The sequence below is a fragment of the Geotrypetes seraphini genome, chromosome 10, assembly GCF_902459505.1.
Source record: "Geotrypetes seraphini chromosome 10, aGeoSer1.1, whole genome shotgun sequence".
In the NCBI taxonomy this organism is placed as follows: domain Eukaryota; kingdom Metazoa; phylum Chordata; class Amphibia; order Gymnophiona; family Dermophiidae; genus Geotrypetes; species Geotrypetes seraphini.
In genome coordinates this window covers 53,247,326-53,275,259 of record NC_047093.1, presented here as the reverse complement: position 1 = coordinate 53,275,259, position 27,934 = coordinate 53,247,326, and the positions used below count along the sequence as shown (strand labels likewise).

The 27,934-nt window shown below is 42.6% G+C and overlaps 1 protein-coding gene across 9 annotated transcripts in view; it reads right to left on the bottom strand.

The window, feature by feature from the left end:
* Positions 1 to 1,715: 1,715 nt before the first annotated feature.
* Positions 1,716 to 27,934, bottom strand: part of LAMC3 (laminin subunit gamma 3) — a 77,356-nt gene continuing 51,137 nt past the window's right edge. For 8 of the 9 annotated variants that reach the window (XM_033961637.1, XM_033961640.1, XM_033961634.1 and 5 more), the window contains 12 exons: positions 27,685 to 27,863; positions 27,458 to 27,611; positions 26,824 to 27,029; positions 26,487 to 26,563; positions 26,030 to 26,164; positions 22,215 to 22,341; positions 20,870 to 21,019; positions 14,638 to 14,740; positions 12,714 to 12,916; positions 12,478 to 12,624; positions 6,108 to 6,207; positions 1,716 to 2,761 (listed from right to left, as the gene is read on the bottom strand). In XM_033961637.1, the coding sequence (XP_033817528.1) occupies positions 2,517 to 2,761; positions 6,108 to 6,207; positions 12,478 to 12,624; positions 12,714 to 12,916; positions 14,638 to 14,740; positions 20,870 to 21,019; positions 22,215 to 22,341; positions 26,030 to 26,164; positions 26,487 to 26,563; positions 26,824 to 27,029; positions 27,458 to 27,611; positions 27,685 to 27,863 (1,826 nt within the window). In that variant the 3' untranslated portion in view covers positions 1,716 to 2,516. The remainder of the gene's footprint in view (positions 2,762 to 6,107; positions 6,208 to 12,477; positions 12,625 to 12,713; positions 12,917 to 14,637; positions 14,741 to 20,869; positions 21,020 to 22,214; positions 22,342 to 26,029; positions 26,165 to 26,486; positions 26,564 to 26,823; positions 27,030 to 27,457; positions 27,612 to 27,684; positions 27,864 to 27,934) is intronic. The other variant, XM_033961633.1, reaches the window with a different exon arrangement.

Genomic DNA, 27,934 nt, shown 5'->3' with positions numbered 1-27,934 from the left:
GAACATTTCAAAGGCAAATTAAAAACATTTCTTTTTAAAGATGCTCAAAGCCTATAATCCTCTGCTTCAATCTTTGATCACAGACAGGACCCCCTCCCCCTCCCGACTGTACAATCCTTAAGTGGCTTCTTTTACTCTAGTCTATGACTTGTATTTCTTTCCCATTACCCTTCGTTTCCGTGCTTTGGTTTGTTTTATCACCCAAACTCACAATTTTATGGGCGGTTTATCAAATTTTAATAAAAGTTGAAACTTGATGTAAAAAGACTTTTTTTCTGAAGTGTGATCACCTGGGTTAATGTAGAATCAATATTAACTCCCAACTCTTTATTGCCTACATTAAGGCATACCTGCTTTCCCCATCCAGGATAGCTCTCTTTTATTCGTGTGTAGATTAAAGTCTATTGATCTGTGACAGACGTCTATGAGATCAAGGGATGGAACAGGTATATAGAGAACAGTTCTTTACTCTTCCAAATTACTAGAATTAGTTTCGTGGAGTGTCTCTCAACAAGTAGCAGGTCTAAAATAAGTTGTATTTCTTCCTTGGGCACAAGTAATCTGTACCATCATTGTTATAACAGTGATTAAAAATGATTTGGACACACTTTTACAGGATAGGTCCATTTTAAAAATGATAAACCAGACAGACAAGGGAATCCCTACCTCAGGAAGTGAGTAACACGGAACAGATTTTTCTATTAACATGTTCTGGATATTTCCATATCACCTGGTCTGAATGCACCTATGGCTAACTCAGCATGGCATTTCTTATGTTCTTAGGACCTCAACTGACAAAGGACTGGCTACTGCTGGGAATGGCATAAACAGGAAGAAGGAAGTAGGGAAGGGACACAACCAACCAACTTCTGGGACAATCAATTTATTTAAACGTTGTAAATCAATGATACATATATAACATATACATAAAACAAAGTAGGCATAACAAGAAATCTTTCAATCCTTTTTCATAGTGGATCCCAACAGGGTCCGTGTTTCGGCTAAGATAGCCTTTTTCAGGGGTGTATGAATGTAGCCCAGTAGATGGCGCCAGAATGCAAATAATTCAAACCAAAAGAATTACTCTCGATGTCCAATTAGGAGGCTGCTGCCTGACACGGTATCTTAAAAACACGATTTTGAAGAATGCTGCGAACTGCAAGATCTACTGGGCTACATTCATATACCCCTGAAGAAGGCTATCTTAGCCGAAACACGGACCATGTTGGTGGCAGGATGAAAAAGGATTGAAAAATTCCTTGTTATGCCTGCTTTGTTTTATGTATATGTTATAAATGTATCATTGATTTACAACATTTAAATAAATTGATTGTCCCAGAAGTTGGTTGATTGTGTCCCTTCCCCACTTCCTTTTTGGTTTATGTTTTCACATGTGGGGTTGTGGTTTTTCCTTTGTATTGTGGGATACATAAACAGGAAGAACACAGCCTGAACAGATGAATCATTTACCAGAGTGCAGTTAGTCAGAGATTAAGTGGAAAGCATGACTCAAAGAAAAGGATTCCCTACCGAAACCCAGCTAGTAACAATTTATTTAAAGAATCCAGAGCGAGGAATGGGGTCAATGTACTAGGGATATTGCCCATCTCTGGAATCTTCAGCCTTTGCTAGTTCACATTTTGCTGATTACATTGTTCCACTTAACCCTCTTGAAAAAAAAAAAATACTTCCAAGAAACCAAACCTCAGCAGTTGTTCCCAAGTATAACAATAACTTTAATGTGTCATTCCCACCACTGAACACACTAGTTTCAGACCCTGAGCTCCTCTTATGCAGAGCAAAACAGACAGGGCCACAGAAATGTGACTGCTCCAGTTCCCTGTGATTCAGCTGCAGCCCTAGGTACATTCAAAAGCAGCAGGCATAGGCAGATCACAGGAAGAGCATCCCAGTCTGAGTGGTGTATCTTTGCTTAGGAAGGGTAGCAGATTGTCCTATATCAGAAAGGGTGCAGGATGAGGAGGGTTAGGGGTCTTTTAACATTTCCACTAGAAAAAAAACCAACCATCTAAACCAGGGATCTCAAAGTCCCTCCTTGAGGGCCGCAATCCAGTCGGGTTTTCAGGATTTCCCCAATGAATATGCATTGAAAGCAGTGCATGTACATAGATCTCATGCATATTCATTGGGGAAATCCTGAAAACCCGACTGGATTGCGGTCCTCAAGGAGGGACTTTGAGACCCCTGATCTAAACCAACTTTGGACATGAAATGATTGCATGCTTTAAATTACTAATGTTCTTACAGCATAAGAGGTATCATCTCGTATGTACTGGAAAAAAAATACAACCTCTCAGTCCTCTGTCCCACAATCTTGATCATTTTTGTTATCACAACAGATATATCTCATTGCAGCCTCATTTTCAGATCCCAGGTCATGCGGAGGACATCTGGAATAATTCTAGAGGTTTCATTTCTCTCAAAAAGAGCACATTGATTGTCAGGTTCAAAGGCTGTTTCTGCAGGCAGATCTGGGAGATGTCGCCTGCTCAGATTTATACTGGGCAGCCCTTGGGCAAGGTGCGGACGATGTCCTCCAGGCTTAGTTTCTCAGCTTGGATCTCGCTAATCTCCTGCTCGTACTCCTGAATCTTTAACCTCTGCTCTTCCGCTCCCTGCTGGAGCTGCTGCAGCTTCTGGTCCAGGGCACCGGACTGTGCCAGTCGCTGCCGCAGAAGTTCCAGCTCAGCCCAGCTCTTGTTCAGCACTTTGCTACTGTGTCCATCCTGGCCCAGTGTTTCTAGGGGATGGGTAAGAAGACAAGATTGATGTTACTGTTGTTATCACTTTGGTCTTGTTATATATTTAATGCAGTTTTTATAGCAAAAAAGGTGCTGGTACTCAAACACCAGGCCGTTCTTCAGGAGAGGGATGATTACTGAGGCACCCACCCCACAGTAGCCAGGCCCCATTACACTAACCGTAGAATCTATGAAAAGGCAGTGCTAAGTGTGCAGAACCTGAGATTTTTTTAAATTAATGCTTGGGGAACGTGGGTCATTTTTATTGAGCAATGGAAAAGATTCCACTACTCAGTACCACAGAGTACCCCCTGAAAAAAGTCCTGATGTTGATTTACAGTAGTCCATTGAAGCTACATACCCAGATCTCTGCTTTTGTGATATTGCTCTCTCCCTCTGTTGGCTCTCACCTCCTTCCCTCTCTCTTAACCTATTGTATTGAACCGCTCCAGTGGCGTAGCAAGGGTAGGAGGCGCCCGGGGCAGTGGCACCTTCCCGTGCTCTCCTCTCCACCTACCGCTCTTTCCCTGCCCCCCATGCCACATTCGTGCTCTCCCTTTCCCCTGTACCTCTTTAAATTTTTGTCAGCATAAGCAGCTTCTCTAGTCTGCTGCTTGCACTGGCATTGACTTTCCTTCTGATGTCACTTCCTGGCCCCACGACCAGGAAGTGATTTGAAAGGGGAGCCAGGCCAGTACGAGAAGTAGGCCAGAGAAGTTGCTTGCGCTGGTGAAAATTTAAAGAGATACAGGGGGAAGGGAGGGCGTGAGCAAGGCATGGGGGGTGGAGAGGTGCTAGCGCCCGAACCAAGACAGCCCTGTGATGGTTTGTCCCCTGCCCCACCCCTTATTACGCCACCACAGTGCTCTAATGAACATTTTTAAAGACCCATTATTACTGACTCTCCCCCTTAGTTCTTTCCCCTGTTCCCTCCATCTTGTTTTCTCTGAGTTTTATCTTCTTACCTACTTAACCATCCCTTTTACAAAGCTGTGTTAGGATTTTATGTACCTGTCCATGGCGGTATTAGAATTCCTATGAGCATCAGAGCTAATAGCACCACGACCGGCAATAAAAAAGCCTAACACGGCTTTGTAAAAAAAGGGGGGGGGGTAAGATTGTATTTATTTAATTCATTTTCTATCCCGTCCTCCCCAAAGAGCTCAGAACAGGTTACAGGTTAACATATATAATATAACAGGTTACAATTTGCCATAGTTATAGTACATGGGGGGAGGGGGGGGAGTTGGTTTGGTACAAGTTTTTATCCTAACTTGACACATAGAGGGGCATAATTTTAAAAAATCTAAGTCCTTAGGGCATTAGTCACCCAAAGTCGGCAGCGGCAAAATGTCCATTCTAGAAAAGTAAATTCCCCAAATTTTTTTTCAAAAATCATCTATCTTTACGTCTGTCCAGGCATTTGATTGTCTGGACTGCCACTACGTCTATATTTATACCACTTTCTCGACCAAAACTTCATCCAAGTTTGAAACGTCCAGAACAAGACCTTTTGGACGTGGGAGGGACCAGCAGTGTGATGGACTGACCACCAAGACATGGCAACTGAGCAGAACTCCTTTATAGTTCATGGTGAGCCCCCAAAGCACCCCCAAAACCCACTATAGCCACCTGTCCACAACCCCAATAGTCCTTATGGCTGCAGATGGTACCTATATGGCAGTAGAGAAGGGTTTGAGTTTTCTTTAGCACCACGACCGGCAATAAAAAAGCCTAACACGGCTTTGTAAAAAAAGGGGGGGGGGGTAAGATTGTATTTATTTAATTCATTTTCTATCCCGTCCTCCCCAAAGAGCTCAGAACAGGTTACAGGTTAACATATATAATATAACAGGTTACAATTTGCCATAGTTATAGTACATGGGGGGAGGGGGGGGAGTTGGTTTGGTACAAGTTTTTATCCTAACTTGACACATAGAGGGGCATAATTTTAAAAAATCTAAGTCCTTAGGGCATTAGTCACCCAAAGTCGGCAGCGGCAAAATGTCCATTCTAGAAAAGTAAATTCCCCAAATTTTTTTTCAAAAATCATCTATCTTTACGTCTGTCCAGGCATTTGATTGTCTGGACTGCCACTACGTCTATATTTATACCACTTTCTCGACCAAAACTTCATCCAAGTTTGAAACGTCCAGAACAAGACCTTTTGGACGTGGGAGGGACCAGCAGTGTGATGGACTGACCACCAAGACATGGCAACTGAGCAGAACTCCTTTATAGTTCATGGTGAGCCCCCAAAGCACCCCCAAAACCCACTATAGCCACCTGTCCACAACCCCAATAGTCCTTATGGCTGCAGATGGTACCTATATGGCAGTAGAGAAGGGTTTGAGTTTTCTTTAGTGGGCTCACATTTTCCGCCATTGATGTAGTGGTTAAGGGGCTTATGGGCCTGGGTCCTCCTCTCTATGGTTCACTAGCCCACCCTCCAGACTACTTAAGCCACCTTTATGCAGCTCTACTAGGCTTTCCTATGCCAGGTGCTGATGTTCTTGAAGACAGGTATGTACATTTTTATTCTGAACTTTATTGGGGGGGGGGGGGGGGGTGACGTGGTCAGTGAACATGGGGTGTGTGTGTGTGTGTGGTGGGGTCTTTACTTTGTCCCTGCAGTAGTTATCTGGTCACTTTGGATATCTTTTGGGCACTTTTAATGTCTTTACATCATCTAAGTCATAACATAAGTTCCGTCTAGGCAGTCTCGATTATCCCTGTAGGATGACTAAGTCCCACTTCCTGCCCTAACCACTTCTACAAAAATACCCCTTTCAGCTATGGGTGCACAGTGGGATTCAGAGGCCTAAAAATTCCCTGGATATGTCTAAAAAGCCGTTTTGATTATGAGCCCCATACTATTATTCTAATGCAATATGAATGGTGAAAATAGTGAAAATTGAAGCGGTGTTATATGAGACCAAGGATGTCTTTCTCTATGACAACACTGAGGTCTCTTCCGCTTTTTTTGAATTGAAAAATTGAAGCACAGGATTTCTGATATTAAGAATATATGAATATTATTTGTGTGGTGACTAACTTATTTATGACATATCAAATACATATGAACTAAACATATACAGTATAAGAGAGTTGGCTAAGAATGGTTTCAGGGCAGATCCTAGTCGAAGGGTGTGAAACAAAGTAATTGGAAATGTCACATCTAGTACTTTTAATGTCATGTGCTGTTACGATCAATGTAAAAAGAAAGAGCTTCTCAGCCGCATAGGCAGGGGAAGAGGTCGCGTGTGAAAGTTATAGTGGCACTCTATAGGTAAGTGCTGTTTCATTTATTCATGTGTGGCAGTAGATATCAAGAACTCCTCTTACCCAAAGCACCAAGCAGATCTGTTAATGCTTCCATGTCCAGTGTCAGGGAGCGCCAGGCATTTAGGAAAGTCTTTTTAACACTCCTCATTCCAGCCTTTACCTTACTCCCCAGCAAAGAAACAGAAAATATTTACCAATACCACTAAATAAAAAGGACAGTAAATAAAAGATTTATACAGTGCATCCACCAGCAATTCCCAACCAGTACAGAAGTATCTCTGAGGGATAACAGGGCAGAAGAGGCTTTTCTAAAGCTGTTTGCCTGATATGCATGTAGAGTGTGTGCAGCCTATACTGTATATTTATAAATGTGTCTGGATTGAGCAGAAATATTCCCATGTGCAAAGCTGGGGAGGGACTCACTTTTGCATGCATGTGTTTGAAAATTCATCTCTATGTATGTACATAAATGAAGAAAATGGGGGTGGTAAAGAACAAATATAAATATAAGGGCATAAATTCCCTAAGTTACTTATCAGAGCACTAATTTAATTGTGAAAATCTTCTGGAGTTTTGCACAGGGAAAAGCATGCACACACTTTGTAGGTGTGAGCAAATAGTACACCTAAGATGTCCAACACCCAACCAGCAGCGTCTTACAATATGTCCCTATATAAATGCCTTTTGGAAGTTAATTTGGTCCCAAATTAATTCATTGTTAGAAAATCACTTCCGTCTAAACGCAGCCTGCATTCGTTGTCAGGCTCCGGAAGCAAGCTTGGGACACATGTTTTGGACTTGTCCTCAGGTACAGCTTTTTTGGACTGCTATCTTTGCTTTTGTGGAGAATCTTTGGCATGTCACCATTCGCAGCTCACCTTTGCTTTTGTTTGGCACTATTCCTCACTACTTCCCACGTTCCAAGGGAGTTGCAGCTTTCCTCAAGTGGTCTATTCTGATTGCTCTGAAATGCATCCTGCTGAAATGGCTTGAAGCTGAGGCTCCGGACTATTCCCTTTGGAGGAGCCGCATGATTTCTCTCTTGATGTGGGAGCGAAGGGATGTGACTGATTTGTCATCTCGCCAGGGCCGCCTTTTCCAGACCACTTGGGAACCTTTCTGGACTACTTTGACCCCTCTGGCTCGTAGCCGGATACTTAATTGATGCTTCTTGTTTGTACTTATCCTTTTGTTACTTTTAGTGTATAACTTGCTTTTCTGATTCTTTGCTATTTTGTGTTTGGAAGGCGGACCCAGGGGTGGGAATGGGGGGGGGGGGGAGGGGTGTGTTTTGGTTGGGGTTTTTTTTTGGGGGGGGAGGTTCTTTTGGGGGACATTTCAAACTCTTTTGAGCTGGTTTTGAACTTATTGTGTTGCTCTGTTGTTTTCTTGATTGCTCAATAAAATATATTTGACCATAACATCTCATCTGGGAAGAGAGGGCAAGAAGGCACCTACAATTCTTTATAAAATTGCCCCAACAAAACTGCATAAATCACGGCTAAAGTTAAGTTGCAGCTGAACATGTTTGCATGTAAAGTGCACACATCAATGTTCCACCCAAAACCAATCCCACAATGTACCTAGACCTCGGTTGTGCAGAACTCAGCCTGCAACTTGGTCTCACTAATAGCTCTCTTGCTACATACGTTTCTAGTGTTAACAAGAAAATTGCATAACACCTAGAATCCGATTTAAGTGGTTTCAGATTTGTTGTTTTTGAACAAAATCCATGCAAAGAATTGAATTTGGCATCATGTTTGTACTAGTCTGGAAAATCTTTATGGTTTTGTTACTACTGATTTCTTTATGATGAGTGACATGAAAGATTCTCAATTATACATTTTGTTTTTATAGTATCCTTAAGGACCTGGCTTTCATTTTTGGTTTGTGAAGCAGAGACGGCAACACGTTCACACGCACGGTTTGCAGCACGTCTTGAGTTTGTTATTGTCGCCTGAAGAAGGTGACGTTGTTGCCGAGACTTGGATCCTAGTCAGGACTTTATATGTTTTTATGTGATTATCCGCTGTAATAATACCCTTAGCGCGCATGCGCAGTTGAAACATCGTGCGGCCGTGTCACCACATGTGCAGTAGGAGCCTTTGGCGACGTGTGCGGCGGTTTCCCCAGCAACGTTCCTGCCCCGATCTCCGATGCCGGCTGACTTCTGACGACGCCTCTCCTTCTCATCCCCGGACCAGCAGCGGCAGCAACCGCGGGGCATTTGCTAGGCCAGCCCACTTCGATAATGCGAAGCAGCCTAGCAGATGCTGGACAGTGAGCAGGTAAGGGAGAAGGGGTACTACTAGACAGGGGGAGGTAAAAGGAACGGAGAAGGGCTACTGCTGGACAGGAGGAGCAGGGAAGGGGTAAAAGGAACAGAGAAAGGCTACTGCTGGACAGGGGGAGCAGGGAAGGGATAAAAGGAACAGAGAAAGGCTACTGCTGGACAGGGGGAGCAGGGAAGGGGTAAAAGGAACGGAGAAGGGCTACTGCTGAACAGGGGGAGAAGGGAAGGGGTAAAAGGAATGGAGAAGGGCCACTGCTGGACAGGGGGGAGTAGGGAAGGCGTAAAAGGAACGGAGAAGAGCTATAGCTGGACAGGGGGAGCAGGGAAGGGGTAAAAGGAACGGAGAAGGGCTACTGCTGGACAGGGGGAGCAAGGAAGGGGTAAAAGGAACGGAGAAGAGCTACAGCTGGACAGGGGGAGCAGGGAAGGGGTAAAAGGAACAGAGAAGGGCTACTGCTGGACAGGGGGAGCAGGGAAGGGGTAAAAGGAACAGAGAAAGGCTACTGCTGGACAGGGGGAGCAGGGAAGGGATAAAAGGAACAGAGAAAGGCTACTGCTGGACAGGGGGAGCAGGGAAGGGGTAAAAGGAACGGAGAAGGGCTACTGCTGAACAGGGGGAGAAGGGAAGGGGTAAAAGGAATGGAGAAGGGCCACTGCTGGACAGGGGGGAGTAGGGAAGGGGTAAAAGGAACGGAGAAGAGCTACAGCTGGACAGGGGGAGCAGGGAAGGGGTAAAAGGAACGGAGAAGGGCTACTGCTGGACAGGGGGAGCAAGGAAGGGGTAAAAGGAACGGAGAAGAGCTACAGCTGGACAGGGGGAGCAGGGAAGGGGTAAAAGGAACAGAGAAGGGCTACTGCTGGACAGGGGGAGCAGGGAAGGGGTAAAAGGAACGGAGAAGAGCTACAGCTGGACAGGGGGAGCAGGGAAGGGGTAAAAGGAACAGAGAAGGGCTACTGCTGGACAGGGGGAGCAGGGAAGGGGTGCTGCTGGACATAGGGTAGGTAAAAGTAAGGGAGAAGGGAAAACAGACAGGGGGCAGAGAGAAAGAAAGAAAAAAAGACATTCAGACAGGCAGAGGGCAGAGAGAAAGAAATGCCTAAGTCTACCCATCTATTCTAGCACCCATTAATGTAACGGGCTAAAAAACTAGTCATTAATAAAAGACATTGTGACCATCAGTTGGATTCGACATTTCCAGTGCCTCTTTTTGTTGTTTGTTTTATCTTCATTTTATTTATTATTATTTTTATGTATTTTTTTTTTACTCTAACCATTGTATTATTTATGTTACATGGCAATTTATAATATTATATATTTTAGGACTCCTGATGCAGGCAGTTTAGCCGAAACACGGTCCATCTTGCGTCCATGATTTACCAGATGTTTTCATGATTGGCAAGATGATTTTATGCAAAAATCGGTTGTAAATCAGGTCCTTACTGTTATCTGTGCAGTCTAAGGGGACAGCGCTACTTTGTTATAGTGGTATTCACTTCCAGTCCTCAAAGGCTGCTGAAGAGAAGATTTTTAGGATATTCTTAATAGATACTCATATGTATGAGGGAGATTTACATACCTACCATCTCCCCCATGCTATGCAAATGTCTCTCAGACAACACACAACAAACAGATCTAACAAAATGTATATGTTTGGATAGATTATTTTGTGGATATGGGGAGGGATGGGAGGTGGGTGGGGGGAATTAAAATATGTATAATAACGTTGTTTAAGAATGTCAAGTGAGTTATGTGAATCATTTGTAATAATATTGTACACTTGTTGAAAGAAATAAAATGAATAAAGATAAAAAAAACAACAAGAAAAAAAAAAACCAGATCCAACAAAGTCTGCAGTACAATAGGCAAGAGCAAAAAAACAAGAAAAAACTGCAGATCAAAATGTACAAGATGCAGGCTATGTTTATTTGTACCAAATATTAATGCAGTCATTGATATCACCTTACTACAAACCAAGGAGTCCATGGTTGTTAAGGTTTAAGATAAACCGCAATGAGAATGGTATAAAACAAAAGTCTGTGTGAATGACACGCAAGCCGCCAGTCTACTTTTGGCATTGCACTGTTGGCTTGCATTTCATTCACACAGGCTTTTGTTTTATACCATTCTCATTGTGGTTTATCTTACACCATGGACCCCTGAAGAAGGTGTGTTCTCCGAAACACGGACCGCGTTGGGTCCCTTGGTTTGTAGTAAGGTGATATCAATGACTGCATTAATATTTGGTACAAATAAACGTAGCCTGCATCTTGTACATTTTGATCTGCAGTTTTTTCTTGTTTTTTGCACATGCAAATGTCTCTCATCATATGCAGCCGGTGACTCTTGTTTGGGGAGGCTGAAGCAGAAAAACTGTGGGCACTGAGCCGCACAGAACAGAATTTCTCTCTTCCTGTACTCTTCTCCCAATGCCTTCAGGAAAAATTTAAGCACATGCTAATTATTTAAATAAGAAGGACAATGAATTTCTAAGCATTAACGTTCTCTTAGCCATGTAGTTGCATGAAATTTGATGGGATGGGGAAGAGTGGTAGAGAAAAAAGCTAGCAAGTTAACCATGCATCATAGGGTCACCGTCTTAACATTTTTGGAAACCAATCCCATACATATATGGCCATCTATGGGTCAATATTCAACCAACAGTGGCCAGTGTGTGAAGGCTTGCTGGTGCCTTGTCTGTTTCGGCGACTCTTGCTAATGACCTTGCCTAGAACATTAAAAAATGACATAATCGCAATAAATGCTTTAATATACGGATGCTCAAAACGTAATTGACTAACACCTTTTTTCCTTTGGTGAGAATGTTTGAACTTTACAATATACTGGAAAAAAAAATCAATATAATGGAGATCAGTATGGGCACAACTCACTTTATGAGAGTGAAATTTGGGCCCGGGCAGTAATTCATAGATGACCAGCACCAGACGCTTTTTTGGAGTGGGTTTCTGTTTCTCTCTATGCTTATTTTTATCTCTATTTTGTTTACTTTAATTATTATTTTAATTCTATCTTTAAATTATTTATTCATTACTTGTTGGAATATTTCATTTCTATCTCTATCTCTACCTCTGTATTTTTATTTTTATTTTTCATACTGTTTCTTCAGGTACTTTAGTTAGATTGTGAGCCTTTGGGACAGTTAGGGAATTTCCAAGTACCTATCTTATTTACTTAGTTTTTATTTATTGTATCTTTAATGCATCATTTTTGTAAACCGCTTAGAAACCTCATGGTTATTAGCGGTATATAAGAATTAAATTAAATTAAATTAAAAATAAATTAAATAAGAACTGCCCCATTTATGAGTTACTGCCTGGGCCCAGATTTCACTCTCATAAAGTGAGTTGTGCCCATACTAATGTCAATTATATTGATTTTTTTCCCCAGTATATAGTAAAGTTCAAACATTCTCACCAAAGGAAAAAAGGTGTTAGCCAATTACATTTTCGGTATTGTATTTAACATTATTGGCAACTGATTGTCTTTAGGGTTTTAGTTTATAGCTTAATATACGGATGCCACCTCACCATGTCTCTCTTTTCCCCATCCACCATCAACCCATCTCTTTCTCTGTGTCTCTCTTCTCCCCATCCACCATCACCCTATCTCTCTGTCTGACACCCTCCCTGCCCCCAATCCAGCGCTATTTTTTAATCTCTCCCTCTTGCCTCCATTCAGCATTGTCCTGTCTCTCTCCATCTCTCCCTCCTATTCCAGCATTAACCTATCCAGAAAATTCTGAGATCAATTTTAAGAGTTGGCAGCTACCATGCTAATTGAAATGCTAACACCTAAATTTAAAGTAACACTTATCCAGATATGGCTGAATATTGCTGCTAGCTAGATACTTTCTGTGGCTCTCCTCTCTTTTATGATATGGATAGCATCAGGCTATTTAGATAAAGATTTGGTCCATATAAGAAGCCAAAAATCCATGCACTGGTAAATTATATATTTACCAAGTGCTGGGGAACACATGGCTTGCTTTGAATATTGGCTCATTTGTTACTGTGGGTTGAAAGATATGGGAGATAATGTGTACAGAAGCAGACAGACTAAACAATTCACAGAGAAAATTCTCATTTTTTTTTTAAACAAAGGTTTTACAAAACTCATACCTCCTCTGCTTTCTGTAAGTCTTTCTGGAGAATCTCAGAAACTTGAAGCTGTCTGAGTGTTTCCTGAAGACTTCCATTGACACTCCTTGCAAGATCATGGGAGTACCAGAGCGTCTGTTTTACCTCTGGCAGTAACCCCTTGGAGCTCTGTGAAGAAGAAACAAGTGGTCACATCCTCTCAGGTGGCTCAGTCAGCAATCAGGGGGAATGACATGCAGAGCCTCAACCTCCCTGACCTGCGAAGCCTCCACGATGGTTTTCTCAGCCTCCTGCGCCTTATTCTTGGCAGTGGTAGAGAGGGTAGAGGCATTTCCCAGCATCCTTTCCACCTGCCTGGTCTTTCTCCAGGCATCTAGGATCATTCTGTTCTTCACAGTTCCCATCTTCTGCTTCCTCCCTGCTCTTTGGACTTTCTTCTTCATCAGAGCCCTTTGCGTATCTAAAGAAAGAGTCAATGAATGGATAAGGCAGAAAAACAGCAGCGAGCAGCTTTGTACTTTCATTTGGCAGGTGAAGGTGGGCATAAGTGATGGGACAGATAATGCCCACTGTGACCTCTGAATGTGGCTCAACCCAGTTCAAACTCCAAAGGGTTGGTTTGTGTCGTATCTGTAATCCCATCAATTGTGCGAGGTTGTCTGCTGATACACAATGACACTTAAGTGGTTAATCCTGCTGAATCTCAGCCCTGACCACTGAAGTGAAAGCTGGCTATTTTATGGGCAGTCCAGGTGGTGAGGTCAGCCCTTGCATGGTTAATGCAGATGTTCAATACTTGACTATATGAGTTAAGAAGCCAAATTTAACTGCATAAAACAGTCCTATCTTTATGTGGTGTCGCTTAGGCAGACAAGTGTTGACTATCACACATGAGATAGCTGGTTGCATGAACCCAAATTTTGTAGTCTTACTGGTGTCTTACTTTGTCCTTGTTTCCCCTTTCCTCATTTTCAGCAGATAACCCCACACGAGCGATTTAATTGCTTTAAATATTGATGGGATTACATATACAAAACAAGCGCTCTGACATTTGAGCTGCCCGTGCTTGGACATGCTCAGCACTGAATATCCAGGGATAACGCCGGCAGCAGCTAAAGGATGCTCTACACTGCTGGCTTGGGCAGGATGCACAAAGCTCTGGCAACATGGTAAAAAAAAATATACTAGGTTGGGAGCAATTTTGATTTTTCAGGGCATGCTCAGTACAAATAGCATGCAAATAATATGCACTCTATTTATGCTAGATAGCCTAATAAAAAGGGGATGAACTGTCACAGGCGCCTGTGCACAAGAGCTAAGCGGTAGAAACAGCTCTTCTTTACAGAACCAGTACAGTTCCCTATTGCCAGAGTTTACAAGCAATTTATTTTGTGTGTGTACTTTTTGTTTCAACTGTGATATGGACGCAGCTGTTGTGCGTGTCCTGTGCGTAATAGCTGCGTTCCGACCATAGGTGCAGGATATATACACTCACACAACAGATGCATAAAGAGCTACTGGCAGCTCAGAACTGCTGGGAAATTTTGCCCAGTAAGAGGTGGGCATTCCCTTCTGGGCATTAGAAGGAGTGCTCCTTGCAATGCCATTTGCATAGAGTTCTCGGTGACCGCTACCATGATTGGTAGAAGCTGCCAAGAGCCCTTTTGATCATTGGAGGCTGAGCTGCCTTGCATGTAAGACTAGCTACAACCTGTCTTATTTCCACAGCAAGTTTTTGAGCATCTCCCCATATATATATATACAGATATATAGTGGGGTCTTGCTATATAAAAATATTTTTGAGGAAAGGGTTCAGCTTCACAGCCTCAGATACCAAAACTTACAGATTTATTTTGTTAAAACTACTTTACAGATGAATCAATAGCAAGAGGAGCTTTTTCCATTATGTTTCTAAAGTGCAAGTGAAGTTTGCTAAGTTTGTGTACATCGTGCATCAAGATGCTCCCCTAACCTTTTCCCCTTAAATCACAGAGAACGTACAGGATGGTTAACTTCCTTTCCAAAAGGGGAAAGTGCTGATTCTGGAAGCTGAGCTTTTTGTCCTTCAGCTTCATGGACAGGGCGCCTTGATTCTGTTACCCCTCCCCCTTCCTTCCAAAAGGCTTCCTCAGTACCTTGGACAGCAGCTTTAAGAAGGGAGGCCTTAGGTGCTGTTTTTACCTTCCAAATCAGAAAGTAAAGACTTTGCTGCAGTGGTAATCTGTTCTCCTTCTGCAACTGAAGATGTGGCCAGGGTCAGGGCAGAGCTGCACCTCTCCTGCAGCTGTGGATACAAAGAAAGCAGAAATCCAGCAATTAAAAGCGTGAGAAGAGAGAAAAGGGATGGATAAAACCAAGGAGGGTCAAACAAAGAAAGGCAAGGTTGGGGTCTTTCCAACTGGTATTAAAATTTTTATTAAACAATTGGGACGTTTTAATTGTTTAATAAAAACTTTAGTACTGGTTGGAAAAACATCACCCTTGCCTTTCTTTGTTGACTGTTCTGTCTCAAAGGTGAGGTGTTCTGTTCTGTAAAACCAGGGATGGCCATGGGGGGAGGGGAGGAATGAGATACAATAACATTCTGATAGCTGACTATCAAACTTCCCAGGGAAAGGGAAGAGTGAAGGATATTACAGAACATTAGTTTGGTCAGAGGGGGCACCAAACACAAGCACATCCCATAGGCAGGAACAAACAGAAGGGAAGGAGCACCAGGCCCCCATCAATAAAAAATAAAATATAAACCAATTCTTTAATTATATGAGCGATAATAATATGAGTGTTAAAGTGTGAGATTCTCCCATTATTCTTAGCCAGGCCTGTGAAGCTTGTATGCATAGGTAATTTGACTGATCTGTGATTTGCTTAATTCTGCACCTTTTTATTGAGAAGTCAGACATTTCATTGATACCTTCCCCTGAAACACACCATTAGCATCCCACAGATCTAAAGGTGACAAATCTCTCAGAAAGAGACACTTCAGGGTGGCCACATCTCATTGCAAGATGGTAAATTAGTATGACAAGGCAAGTCAATGGCCAAGGTCAGATGGATGCCTGGGTGCATAACCTCCTTACAGGGTACTGAGGAGACCTCGCCCACAGTATTTTGTCCAGTTCTAGCAGCTCTGAAAGGCCAGAGAAAAGCCTAGTCTATCAAAACAGCACAAGACCTTCACTAAGGGCTTTATGAGGTAAGGACTGAAATATGTACACTCTGAATTAAAGAGAAGTCAGACATTCAAACGTGATAGGCATGAATGCACAAGAAGCAAAGCTCTTTCAGTGGAAAGGATGCCCAGAGCAGCAATAACAAAAGCTGTCCTGGGGCCTCCAGCCACTCAGGTTGTCTGGTTACCCACAATGAATATGACACATCTGCATGCACCGCCCGCAGATTTATTTCAGGAATATTCATTGTAGATATTCTGAAAACGTGACTGGTGAGGGTCCCCAAGATGCGTTTGGGAATCATTGCCCTAGAACAAGAGGCTCTGATGTTCAAGGTTCAATTTTATTTGCTATACTATCTATATCACAAATACAGTCTAAGAACATAAGAATAACCTTACTCGGTCAGACCAGTGGTCCTTCAAATCCAGTAACCTAATCTCACGGTGGCCAATCCAGGTCACTAGTACCTGGCCAAAACCCAAAGAGTAGCAACATTCCATGCTACTGATCCAGGGCACGCAGAGGCTTCCCCCATGTCTTAATAACAGCCTATGGACTTTTCCTCCAGGAATTTGTCCAAACCTTTCTTAAAACCAGCTAAGCAGTTCACATCAATTTTTAAAAAGAATTTAAAAAAATGAGGGAAAGGGAAACAAGGACATAGCAAGACCCCACTAGGACTAGAGATGAGAGCAGCAGACGATGAGGAAGGATACAATAATTACACAGGGGAAAAAGGAGGGAAGGGATAAACTTCAGAGCAGGGTTACATGTAATATCAGAAAATACTGTTTCATAGAAAGTGTGATGGAATAGCTTCCTGGGGGAAAGGTTGAAGGAAAAAGTGGTAACAAAACTCAAAATAATATGGGAGAAGCACAAAGGAAAGACAGACAGCATCTAGGATTATACCAGAGATTGAACTGGGTAAAGACTGACTGGGTCTTAGGGTCCTCATCTGCCCTCATTTTCTTGGGCCTAAATTCAAAGGTGGCAACCAAAACATTACTTAAAATGTCAGTGCAGGTATTTAAATGAATTTGTGTATACAATGCCACTAGACGAACAGCTGCTGCTATCTGTTTACTGTAGGCCTAAACTAAATGCATACTAACTTATCCAGATTGTGGCTAAATGTTGCCACTACCCAGATGTTTACTGCCCATACTCTGTCCGCCCTCCTCCTCTTCACTATACAGATAGGGCCTGATATTCTGTCTGTTGTGGTAAGCAGCAGGCAAACTGCTTCCAGTTGTAAGCTGAAATAACTCCAGATATTCGATGCCAGGGCATGCATGGCTACCAGCATCGAACATCTAGGTATAACCACCAATCCAGAAGTTAACTGGGCACTGGCTGATATTCAGACTGGGGTTTAATTAACCCGCTGTTATACTGTCCTAACTTTATATGGTTATTTAGCTGGTTAGTGGGCTGAGAATTAGTGCTCACTGGCTAAGTTTTCACTCTACTCTAACTCCACCGTTGGACTGCCTACAAACTAGTCAGTTTCAGCAGGGATGGTTAGAAGGGATATTCAGTAGCACTAACCCCAGATAGGCCCGCACAAACGATTTGAAATGTAGGAGCCTCTCCTGGCCACTTAAATCACTTTGAATATTTATTTATTTAAAAATTTATATACCGCATACAACTATGCGGTTTCCATACCACATACATAAAATCTTGTTTCCCTCCGATTATCACAAATAACATAGACATGTCTAAACAACATCGTTAATCGTCCCTGTTATAATAGGGATAGAGCACAAATTCAATCAAGGCAGAAATACAAGCAAGCTTTAAATCATACATTGATGTCAGAAAAATTCTAAAAGACGATAATCAACTGAAATATACCTAGCATAAAAAGGCATTGCAAAATAATTGAGTTTTCAGCATTTTCTTAAAATTCACCCTCCCCATATAAAATTGCAGGATACCAGGCAAGGCATTCCATAGTTCTAAGCCAGTCACAGATATCATTGATGCTCCGATCCTAGCATGCATAGTCAACATTCTACCCTCCAAACTTAATTTCATCCCATTTACATCTCTAAGCTCTCTTCTCGGTGTATAGATCTGGAAGAATTCTTGTAAGATCTTTGGGGAAGCACGATACAATGTCTGATGTATAATCGCAACAATCTTGAACCCATAATGTTAAAGAGATTTTCAGCCTAATGCTATCTGTGAAAAGGATGATTCTAAGGTGCACCTACATGAAGGAGCCAATTGTGCATCATCAGTGGAGCAGCAGTACTGATGGAGCAGCCAAATGAGTTAGCAGAAGCACCATATTCCCATGAAGAAGTCATCGGCAAAACGGGCTCCCATTGGGAAAGTCATATTAAGGTAAGTGCCTGTTTTTATGATGATATGCTGTGCTGAATGAGGAACACTATTAATACAACTGCTTTTTGAATATTTGAAATACATAATTGAAAAGTTGATGATATGGACATTGAGCATTAGTAGTGGGGGAGGGTTTTTGACCGATGATTGAAGTCATCCTGTAAGTGATGGCAACTGAAAAATGCTGTATTTACTGTTGCCAAACCCTGGGTGTCTGAGGTCTTTTTCACCCCGTTTCTGGGGTCCACTCATTATCAATTGGAATTATCCATTGAAATGTTTGTGGGAGGTGTTTATTATAGTTTTTGACGTGGTTTGGACACTGATTTTTCAGATGCTTGAAATATTGCTATTTATCAGCATTACCCCATATTTTGGGGGGGGTATTTACTTAACACTAGCACCTACATGTGGGATTGGTTCCCTTAACTGGAAAATACGTGTGTAAGGGTTAGGTGCTATTCTATAGACCTGACACATATATTCTTTAGCTTACAACTGCAAGTAGGTTGTACATTGGTTGGACCATGATTGTGTCATGGGGGTTCCACCCAGCAATAGGCACAACTTATAGAATTATATGAGTTGAATGCACACTTAAGCACTTACACCTGCCATCAACATGGCATAATTTCTTTATAATGTCACTGGGGTACTAATAGTTAAATATTAGTGGAAGTCAGAAAAATATTAGAGTTCAAATAAAAGAACTGTCTTCTCATTCAAATTGGTAACCAAACTTCAGGATTGTAACCGTCACATTTGAAAGTCACTCAGAGGTATAGAGTTCTTCAAGAAGAGAGTTGCGCCCTCTAGTGATGAATCAAAGTATATTTTTCAGTCGTTGCAACTTTATTAGTTCTGGTTACGCTCCAAGTTTGATTACAAAAGTAAATAAATAAATAAATGTCTTTACAGTCTTTCAAACACTTGTATGAAAATACTTTGTTTTTTCTTATCTTTACAAATCTTTTCAAATGAACATCGCTCTGTGAGAAAATTGAGAGCAGCTTGATAATTCAGTTTATAACAGGTTCGGGGTCAACATGGCATAAGCTGTGTGGCGCAGTGGTTAAAGCTACAGCTTCAGTACCCTGAGGTTGTAGGTTCAAACCCATGCGGCTCCCTGTGACCCCATTGCCCCAGGTACATTAGATAGATTGTGAGCCCGCCGGAACAGACAGGGAAAATGCTTGGGAGAATGGTATAAAAAATTGAATAAATAGATAAAAAATAAAATAAAAAACCTCTTTGCGCTAATATTGTTCAATGACTTAGAAGCACCTTAATGCTATTCAATGTTGTGCTAGTTACTCTTGAAATGTAATTTATTACAGTTACTGGTACTTCTCAGATTAAAGTAGTCACAGTAATTGAATTACTCATTTGGGAAAGTAATTAGTTACTTATTTCAGTTTTCTGCTTGGGGTAACTAATTACTTTTTCTTTGCTGATGTGTGTGATTCAGGGCAAATGGCAGGATTTGCACAGTAGTTTCCGAAGGAGACCTCGCACCCCTGGTTCCCTCAACCCCTGGATGCCATGCTGCCCTCTTCTGTCTCTCTGCTTCATTGTCCTCTTCTTCCTGGGTGAGATGCTGAGTTGGTTGATGAGTGGCAGCAGAAGGAATCTGGAGCAGGAACAGAGTTGCATCGTGCAGCTGCTCAATGACTCCAGGTGGGAGGATGGGGGAAGAGCAGAGCAGAAAAGAGACCTTTTGGCCTGTTTTGGGCTCAAACTATGTCCTGGTGCAATGTAGGATTTGTAGTTCCTGATCCTGTCCATTGACATCAGTGCCTTGTGCCTCATAGTCCATCAGGATGGGATTTTCCCAAATCAGTGCCACTTTCCCCATGGAACATCTCCAGAAATCTGCTGCTACATAGGATCTGATCATTTTTACTAAGCACCAGTTAAAGACCCCCATCAGTGAGCTCTGGCAATGCCCCTGAGTAGCTCGAGTAATAATGTTACATGCCGTTAGTATTACTAAAGTAACAGAGGCTGATATTCAGCACTTTTCAGCTGGTTGGGAATGGCTCCTGACCAGCTACATAGCACATAACTATTTATCCCACGATATTCAGCAGGAAATAGATGGTAATTTCCCACTGAATATCTGGCTTAGCGGATTGGCTGGTGACCGGCTATGTTGCGTGACAAAAGTTGGTCATCGCCAATGTTCAGCAGCTCGCTGGCCAAACAGAGCTGTCTTCAAGGGTGGTCTATTTTTGTCTGTTGAATTTTGGCCTAACTGGCAATGTCTCGGCCGGCCAAAAGTAGAGTGGAATTTCAATGTCGGTCGCTGAATATGGTGCCGTCATGAATTTCTGGGTTCATTACGGACTGCAGATTGCCAGTGATCTCCCGCAGTCTGAATATTAGGGGGGGGGGGAATAGTAATTAACTATAGTGACTTATTTAATAGCTTCGATAATATAATTAACGCTTTACAGGTAACACAATACCGCACAACCCTGATGCCATTATGAAACTAGCACTTTGTGTATTTCTTTGGAGCGACTTTAAAGAATTGTCACCATAAAGACTGACAATCCAAGACTAAGGAAGTTTTATTTATGTATTCAATTTTTTTATACCGTTCTCCTAGGGGAGCTCAGAATGGTTTACAATGAATTTATTCAGGTACTCGGGCATTTTTCCCTATATGTCCCAGTGGGCTCACAATCTATCTAATGTACCTGGGGCATAGGGGGATTAAGTGACTTGCCCAGGGTCACAGGAAGCCGCGTGGGTTTGAACCCACAACCTCCGGGTGCTGAGGCTGTAGCTTTAACCACTGCACCACATTCTCTGTACATTCAGCAGCCACTGCTGAAGTGTAAAACTTCCTTTGGATACTGGGCTAGCCTGACCATCACCTCTTTAAACTGCTGTGTTCTCTGCAGGAGCCTCTGGGATCTCTCGCGCTGGGGCTGCCAGATCTCCTGTACCTCCTGTTCCTTCAGCACTCGTACCCACTCCAGTTCCTTAACTTTGCCGCTCACAGCTTCCATCTCTCCGCCTAGTGGCTGTGGAAGGGCATGAATGGGAATTACTGCTTTGGAAATACTCTTCCAGTGTAGGCATGAAGAGTCAAAGATTCATCAAAACATTAGTGATTACATCAGAGACTTGGTGTAAGGGAAGTGGAAGTTGGCAGGCTATGGCTGGTCTCATAAGCAATCAGTAGTACCTATGTTAAATGGATTTTTTTTTTTTTTTGTATTTTCAGTTAGGACTTGATTTAATGGCTCTAAGTTACACACCGTTTACAGAATAGTGCTTAAAGCCAATTTTCATGCCAGGCTTTTGGCACAAAGATTTACACAAACTGAAACCTGGTGCATAAATTAGGCACATATCCCCATTATTCAGTAATACTGCACACATCTTTAGTAAACGCCCCCGACCCACCCATGTCCATCCCATGGCCATGCCCACTTTTTAGTTGCATACTATAAGATTTGCACATGGATCTTTATGGCAAAATCATTTTTATTAGTTTCAGAGCAGGTAAAACACAGGTACCAAGATTCAGCCCAACAAGCAGTGCTCCAATAACAGTTAAACATAAAACATTCCTCCACCCCTCCACCCTCCACAGGAACGGGTCCCAACGGCAAATACATAAAATATCAACACAAATAAGTAAAGCAAAAGTGCAATCAACAATTCAATATACGACTGCGAGCCACTGGAGTCATGGTGTTCCAAAAATGCTCCCAAACAGCCGTAAAACGCTCCCCCCTCAATGTGGAAAGATCAGGCACATATCTACGCTCCCAAGCCAACAGAAGAATCATCTGAGAACGCCACATGGGGAGATTGGGAGCTTCAGTGTCCAACCATTTAAGGAAAATACATTTTAAAGCACACAAGATGGACCAATGAAGAGAGGCACTCAAGCCCGCTGGCCTCGGATGATATGAGGGCGACAGTCCAAAGAGCAGACGAGGTGAGGGCCGTATATTCACAGTCCATAGGATCTCTACATAAGTGAAGAGTCACATGGATCTTTATAAAATAACATGCAATTTCTTGCACCATTTGCAGAATCCAGGGGTTGTTGATTTTTTTTTCTATCAAATGTTTAGATATTATGGTAGGAGTAACTTCTACTTGAGTTTTGTCTCAATTTGCATAACTCATTTACATATACATATTAAGCATGCCAAGTAATAGGAAGTGTCAGCACTTCTGGATTTCTCCTAACAGGACACTGACCAGTGGTGTGGGAGAGGCTGTTCTGTTGCTGGTCTGTTGAACACTGGTAAGTGTGTGCTTTAATTCTGTTGCCACCTCCTCTGCCGAGTCCTTCAGTTGCTCCTGAGCATCTACGACCTGCTGGTACCTGCGAAGGGTGAGGGGAAAATCCAGCAAGCCCATTAGAAGGTATTAGCAAGCACCTTTCCCTTTTATGCTTTGAAAAAGAAAGAACGGAAATGGGGGGACATGAATAACTGCAGAGAACCACAAACTATTTAATAGAATTCAACTGTGCCTGATAGTAAGAGGATCCCTTGTCCACTAGATGGCAGTAAAAACACTGAGAGAACTTGACAAGATGAAATGAGCAAACTAGAATATCTATAATCTCGGGCCTCCTAACCCCCCCCCCACTCCAATAAATAAGCATGAGATGATAGGACAGGTTTGGGAAACCCTGCTATAAAACAGTCAGTTTAGAAATAAATCTACGCAAAGGGGTAACATTATAACATGACACCTGCTATGTAACAACCAGCCCCACTACTGCACATATGTCCATGCACAAGTTTCCACCTGTACTGACCATGGTGTAATTATGTGTGTACTCTAGGTGCATACCTGCATATTTTATAAAATTTGTTCTACAACTCTGCCCCTGCAAACACCTACTTTTTACATAAACATGCGGTCATGCAATTTTAGAAAAGTTCTTTCCTGCATGCAAAAGAGGCTTTATATGTGGAGAAAAGCTTTACAAATTTACTCTCAAAATGTCTGACATACCAATCTCACAGTGAAGCAAAAAGACAAGAGGGATGGGAAGTTTGTAGGAAAAAAGATGAAAGATACTTCAGAGTTTGCTTGTCCTACACTTTTTCTCACATCCATCATTCTCTGCCTCTGGAGGTGCCCAGGGTGACTGAGCCATGTTTGAGAGGCAGAAGCAGTATTAAAATCGATCATTCGAGCGGATCCAAGATGGCCACGATGATCTGACTGCGGGGAGACGCTCTCAGTAAAGTCCTCCTAAAGTCCTACTTTACTTTGCCGTAATGCTGAAAAAGAGAGGCAAAAGTGCTGGTGGAGCCTTGCGGCGCTCGGAAATCTCTCCTTTGGTTACAATAGACGATTTATTGAGGCGCTTGCAGCAGGAGAGAGTAACGCCGGGGAATCACCCGCTGGACGGCAGTGGTTGAAGCCGTGGTGAACTTCCCTGGGCTAGACGCGACTCTGAGCCCCGACGTAAGGACCCCGCCTCTACAACCGCAGGGAACTAGCTCACCAAGAGAAGACACTCTATCTGAAGAGGTAGACCTGTTCTCTCAGGAGGCTTCGATGAGCCAGCCACTAGGAGTCATCAAGTCTGCGGCAGGAACAGCTTTGGAGCAGTTAGAAGGATACAGCGGAGTAGTGATCAATCAGGAGATTGAGACAATTCAGGCAATACACCCAGGTACTTTTTCCTTTCCCAAACCCAACAATGTTACCTTGGATTCCTTATGGGATTTAGTCATTAGTTTGGGGCAATCATTGTCTCCACAAATAAAGGAATTAGAAAAAAGAGTATTGGAACAAAAAGAAGAACTTAAAAACTTTAAACAAGAGACTGTTATAATGAAAAATAAGATGGAAAATATTGAAGCAAATTCAGACTACCCTTATTAGGGATAATACTAACTTGAGAAGGAAAATTGAAAATTTGGAAAATAATTCTCACTCCAGTAATCTTAGATTATTAAATTTTCCTAAAACCTCAATGATTTCTGCATAAGAAATGTTGAAAAAATATCTTATGGAAAATTTCAATATTTCAGAAGATATGCTTCCTCCTTTTGTACAAATATTTTATTTACCAGCGAAAGAACAAGAAGATCTTCCTCCTCTTTTAAAACAGGATTTACAAATGGATGTTACTGTAATCCTGGAAACATCATTGAAGGATATAGTAAAACCTGCTACGTTATTACTAACAGTGGCGTTATTGCCTGATAGAGATTGGCTACTAAAGATGTTCTTCAAAAATAGACATAAAGAATTCTTGGGATTAAAGATACAGATGTTCCGGGACGTGACTAAAGATACCCAAAAACGTAGACGACAATTCTTGCTCCTTAAACCAGGGGTAACAATGATGGGAGGTGTTGTTTTTTTTATTACGATATCCCTGTAAATTTATTGTTAAATATAGATCCAATACATATGTATTCTCTGACCCTTCTCAATTAACAGGGTTCCTCTCTACGAAACGCCTGGAACGGGTAAATGGAACAGCAGCAACATTGCAAAGTAGTTAGAAGACTCCTACTACCGCAGTCAGATGTTTTGCCAGTCATGTTAATAATGTGTTTTAAGTTAGCACTCACTTGAATTCATGGATCCATTATTATGGGATTAACATATTTTCAATATTCTGTACAAGAAGTTTCTTGGAAAAAATTTAAAAGTAATAAATAAATAAAGATTAAAATCGATTATTCCCCCTATCTAATATTAACTTCAGAATCTGCTGTTGAAACAATGATGAAATACTGCCCTGTTTTGCCACTCATCTGTCCAGGTCAAGTCCTCCAACCACTATTCTGAAATGTTTCCCCAATAAATAAATAAATACATATAAAGCAGAAATTAAGGACAGTTCTGCAGTCAAAATGAATGTAATTGCTTCCTCCACCCACACTGATGAAAATTAAATCCATTTTACTTCTAAAAGCTAAAATTAGAGGGGAACAAGCTGATGTTTTTCAAGTTATTGTGCTCATGGTCCTTACAGCTCAGCATCCAAGATCCTTCCCTCATTGCTACGGCATCCCATGCTGCTAAAGATAAGGCTATTCTTAATGGTGTAGCTAGGACTAGATAGACCCTGGGAGGAAAATTTAAGATGGGTCCCCTATAACACTATCTCTCCCAAGATAGTGGGGTCTGGGGAGAGGAGGAATCCCTTCAGATCTCTGGTAAACAAACCCTGCAAAAAGCAAAAACACTCCAGGCCTCATATATTGAAAATCGCTCAAAATAACAGAAATAGAAACTGATAAGCAGGATATCGGAGATGCACATTTCCAAAAGCTGACATATTACAATTAATAAATTCAGAAAAAAACACTTTTATTTACCTTTGTTGTTTGAGTATCACTTTGATCCCCATGTCTCTTTTCTGCTTTTCTATGTTTTTTCTTAGCTATCTTTCTAGAGCCTCCTGTTCTTTGAATATTTCTTCTCTCTCTATAACTACCATCCTTATTCCCTCTGCATCTTATATCTATCCTGTCTACCATCTCCTTTCTGTGTCCCTGCTTCCATTCTCCAATCTTCTCCCTGTGTCCCTATTCCTCCCCCTGTGTCCAGCATCACCGCTTTGTATCCCTGTCTCTATGTTCCCTCCATTCCCATCATTTCTTCTTTGTGTCCCTTTCACTCCCCATGTTCAGCTCTCCCCTCTCTCTTACCCTCCTCCTACAACCCCACTCCAGGGCCAGCATCTCTTCCTCTCTTTCGCTGCTTCTGGCAGGTCCCACCAGTGCATTTTCTCTGCCATGTCCTGCCAATAGGAAGTTATATCAGAGAAAGCAAGATATGGCAGAGGAAAACCCCAGAAGGAGACTGTTTTCATCATTTCCTATACTAGCCACCTGATAAGTGTCTGGAGGAATGGAGTGGGGTCAGGGGTGCTAGAGAAAGATGCCAGTCCTACTGTGAGGAGATGAAGGGGTGGGGGTAGAGATACCGGATAGGCACCTCAGCTAGACAACAGGCAACTCCTACCACTGGGTGGCCCTGGGCATCTTGCTAGGCTTGCCTGGCTTTTCCCATTAGTGCAAAAAGTTTACCAGTCCTCCAGTTCAGCTTGGACTCCTTTGCTTGAGTGATACTCTGAGATATTCTGAAGGACAGCATGGCTTCTTTGAGCTGCCAGAATAGCCATTTTGGCTGCAGACTCTATCTCCAAAGCTGTCTGCCTGTGACTGAAGAAAACACAATGAGACAGGGATAGAAGTTAGACCGAGGCTTCTTGCCATTAGCCAAAGACTGGCACATCAGCATTCACATGCAGTCAGGACTAATTGGGAAGAGTCAGAAATATAGTTAGAGAGAGTAGTGAGAGAGCAGAGCTATCTTGAGAACCGTGTGAGGGGTGTTGCTGCACAAGGTGCAAAGGAGATGGGGGTGCAAATAGTCATTGTTTATTGTGTCTTGCACAGTGGGTGAGTTGGGGGTATAGGGGGCAAGGAACTATTCCCACTCAGGATGCTCCTGTGAGACAGGATGGGCTATGGGTATTCTTACCTTTCAGCCAGCTGTTGAGACTCTAATGCTAGATAGGTCCAGTTTGTGAGTTGGTTTGGAAATACATGAGGAATCGCCTTTAAAAGCAGAGACAAAATCAGTATTCATTAGCAAGACATCCCTGTTCCAAAGAGACAGGAAGAAGAAAGGGACAGGCAGAAGGGATCACTGTGGCCCTTCAATGTATAAGAGGAGAGGTGCTGAATGAACTCAGGCTACAGGACTGAGATCAGAGAGGATCTAAATAGCTCTTTGACCCCCAGAATCTAGCAAACCTTTCTGCAGATTGCCTGTTTCATAAACCAATGTGCATAGTGTATGAGTCTGTACTACATACCAGGGTGCGTAATGTATCTGCTGTCTGCTGCAGCTCTCTTTGCAAGGACCCTAGAACAACCTCTTGTTCCTGCAGGAGGCGGCAGACTTTCTGGGCTCCATCTTCAGAGCAGCTCAGGTTTCTGTTGACATTCCTTAGCCGACTCCAGAGACTGGAAATGGAGTCCTCTAGGTCTACAATCTGCTCCAGGAAGGCATCCCTGGAGTCTAAACACAGTCGGTAAAGAAATGGTAAATCCCCTACAACCTGCGCATTCCTGGCACTTGTGAACCTCCAGCAAAGAAAGGGCTAATATTTGCACATATCCAACCATGTAAGTTTAAGCTCCTAAATTCTGCACATAAGAGACAATGAAATGTGAAAAAAGTCATCCCAGGCTCTTCCTGCTGTATTACCTCCATAATCGCCACCCAGAATGTCCCTTAACAGAGGAGGCTGGGTCATACCTGGCTCTGTGTGATACACATATGACTGACATTTGGCAGTGTAAATACCAAGAGTCCAGACACAAAAGCAGGCTCTCAGTTTACTCATACAACTTGTAAATGTACCAGGAGGGGTTTCTATGAGGTGTGTAATAGTCAGTGACAGATGAAATTCTAACCCTTGACTTCTGTCAGCCAGGTCCCATTACCTTGCAGTAGGTATGGGTGCTGGTGCTGGTCCTGGTCCTCATATGATTCCTCGGCTAGTATGGACCGCTTCTGGGATCTGTGCCATGTTCCCTGGCACTCGGGTTTCTGCAGCCACTGCTGAATCTGGTCCAAGCGCATCCTCAGTCTCTTAGCCTATGGTGAGGAGAGATAGGTTAGGGAGGGGGAAAAGGGGTGAAACATAGGAGGGGGGAGGGAGCACTTTTACCTCAGCCTTCACTAGTGTGTAACAGAGTGGGCACTCGTCACATCCTGCTTGTGCGGGATTGTAGAAAAAGTTCACTTCACACTGGTCACACTTGTATCCCACAAAACCATCACGACAGAGACAGGTACCATTATCATGGCACTGAGGAGTGAGTGAGCCCAACAGGGAGCAGTGGCAGGCTGGAAAATGGGAAGACAGGAAATGCACTGAGGACAGTTCACTAAGGAAACAGCTCTAGAAAAGCTATGTG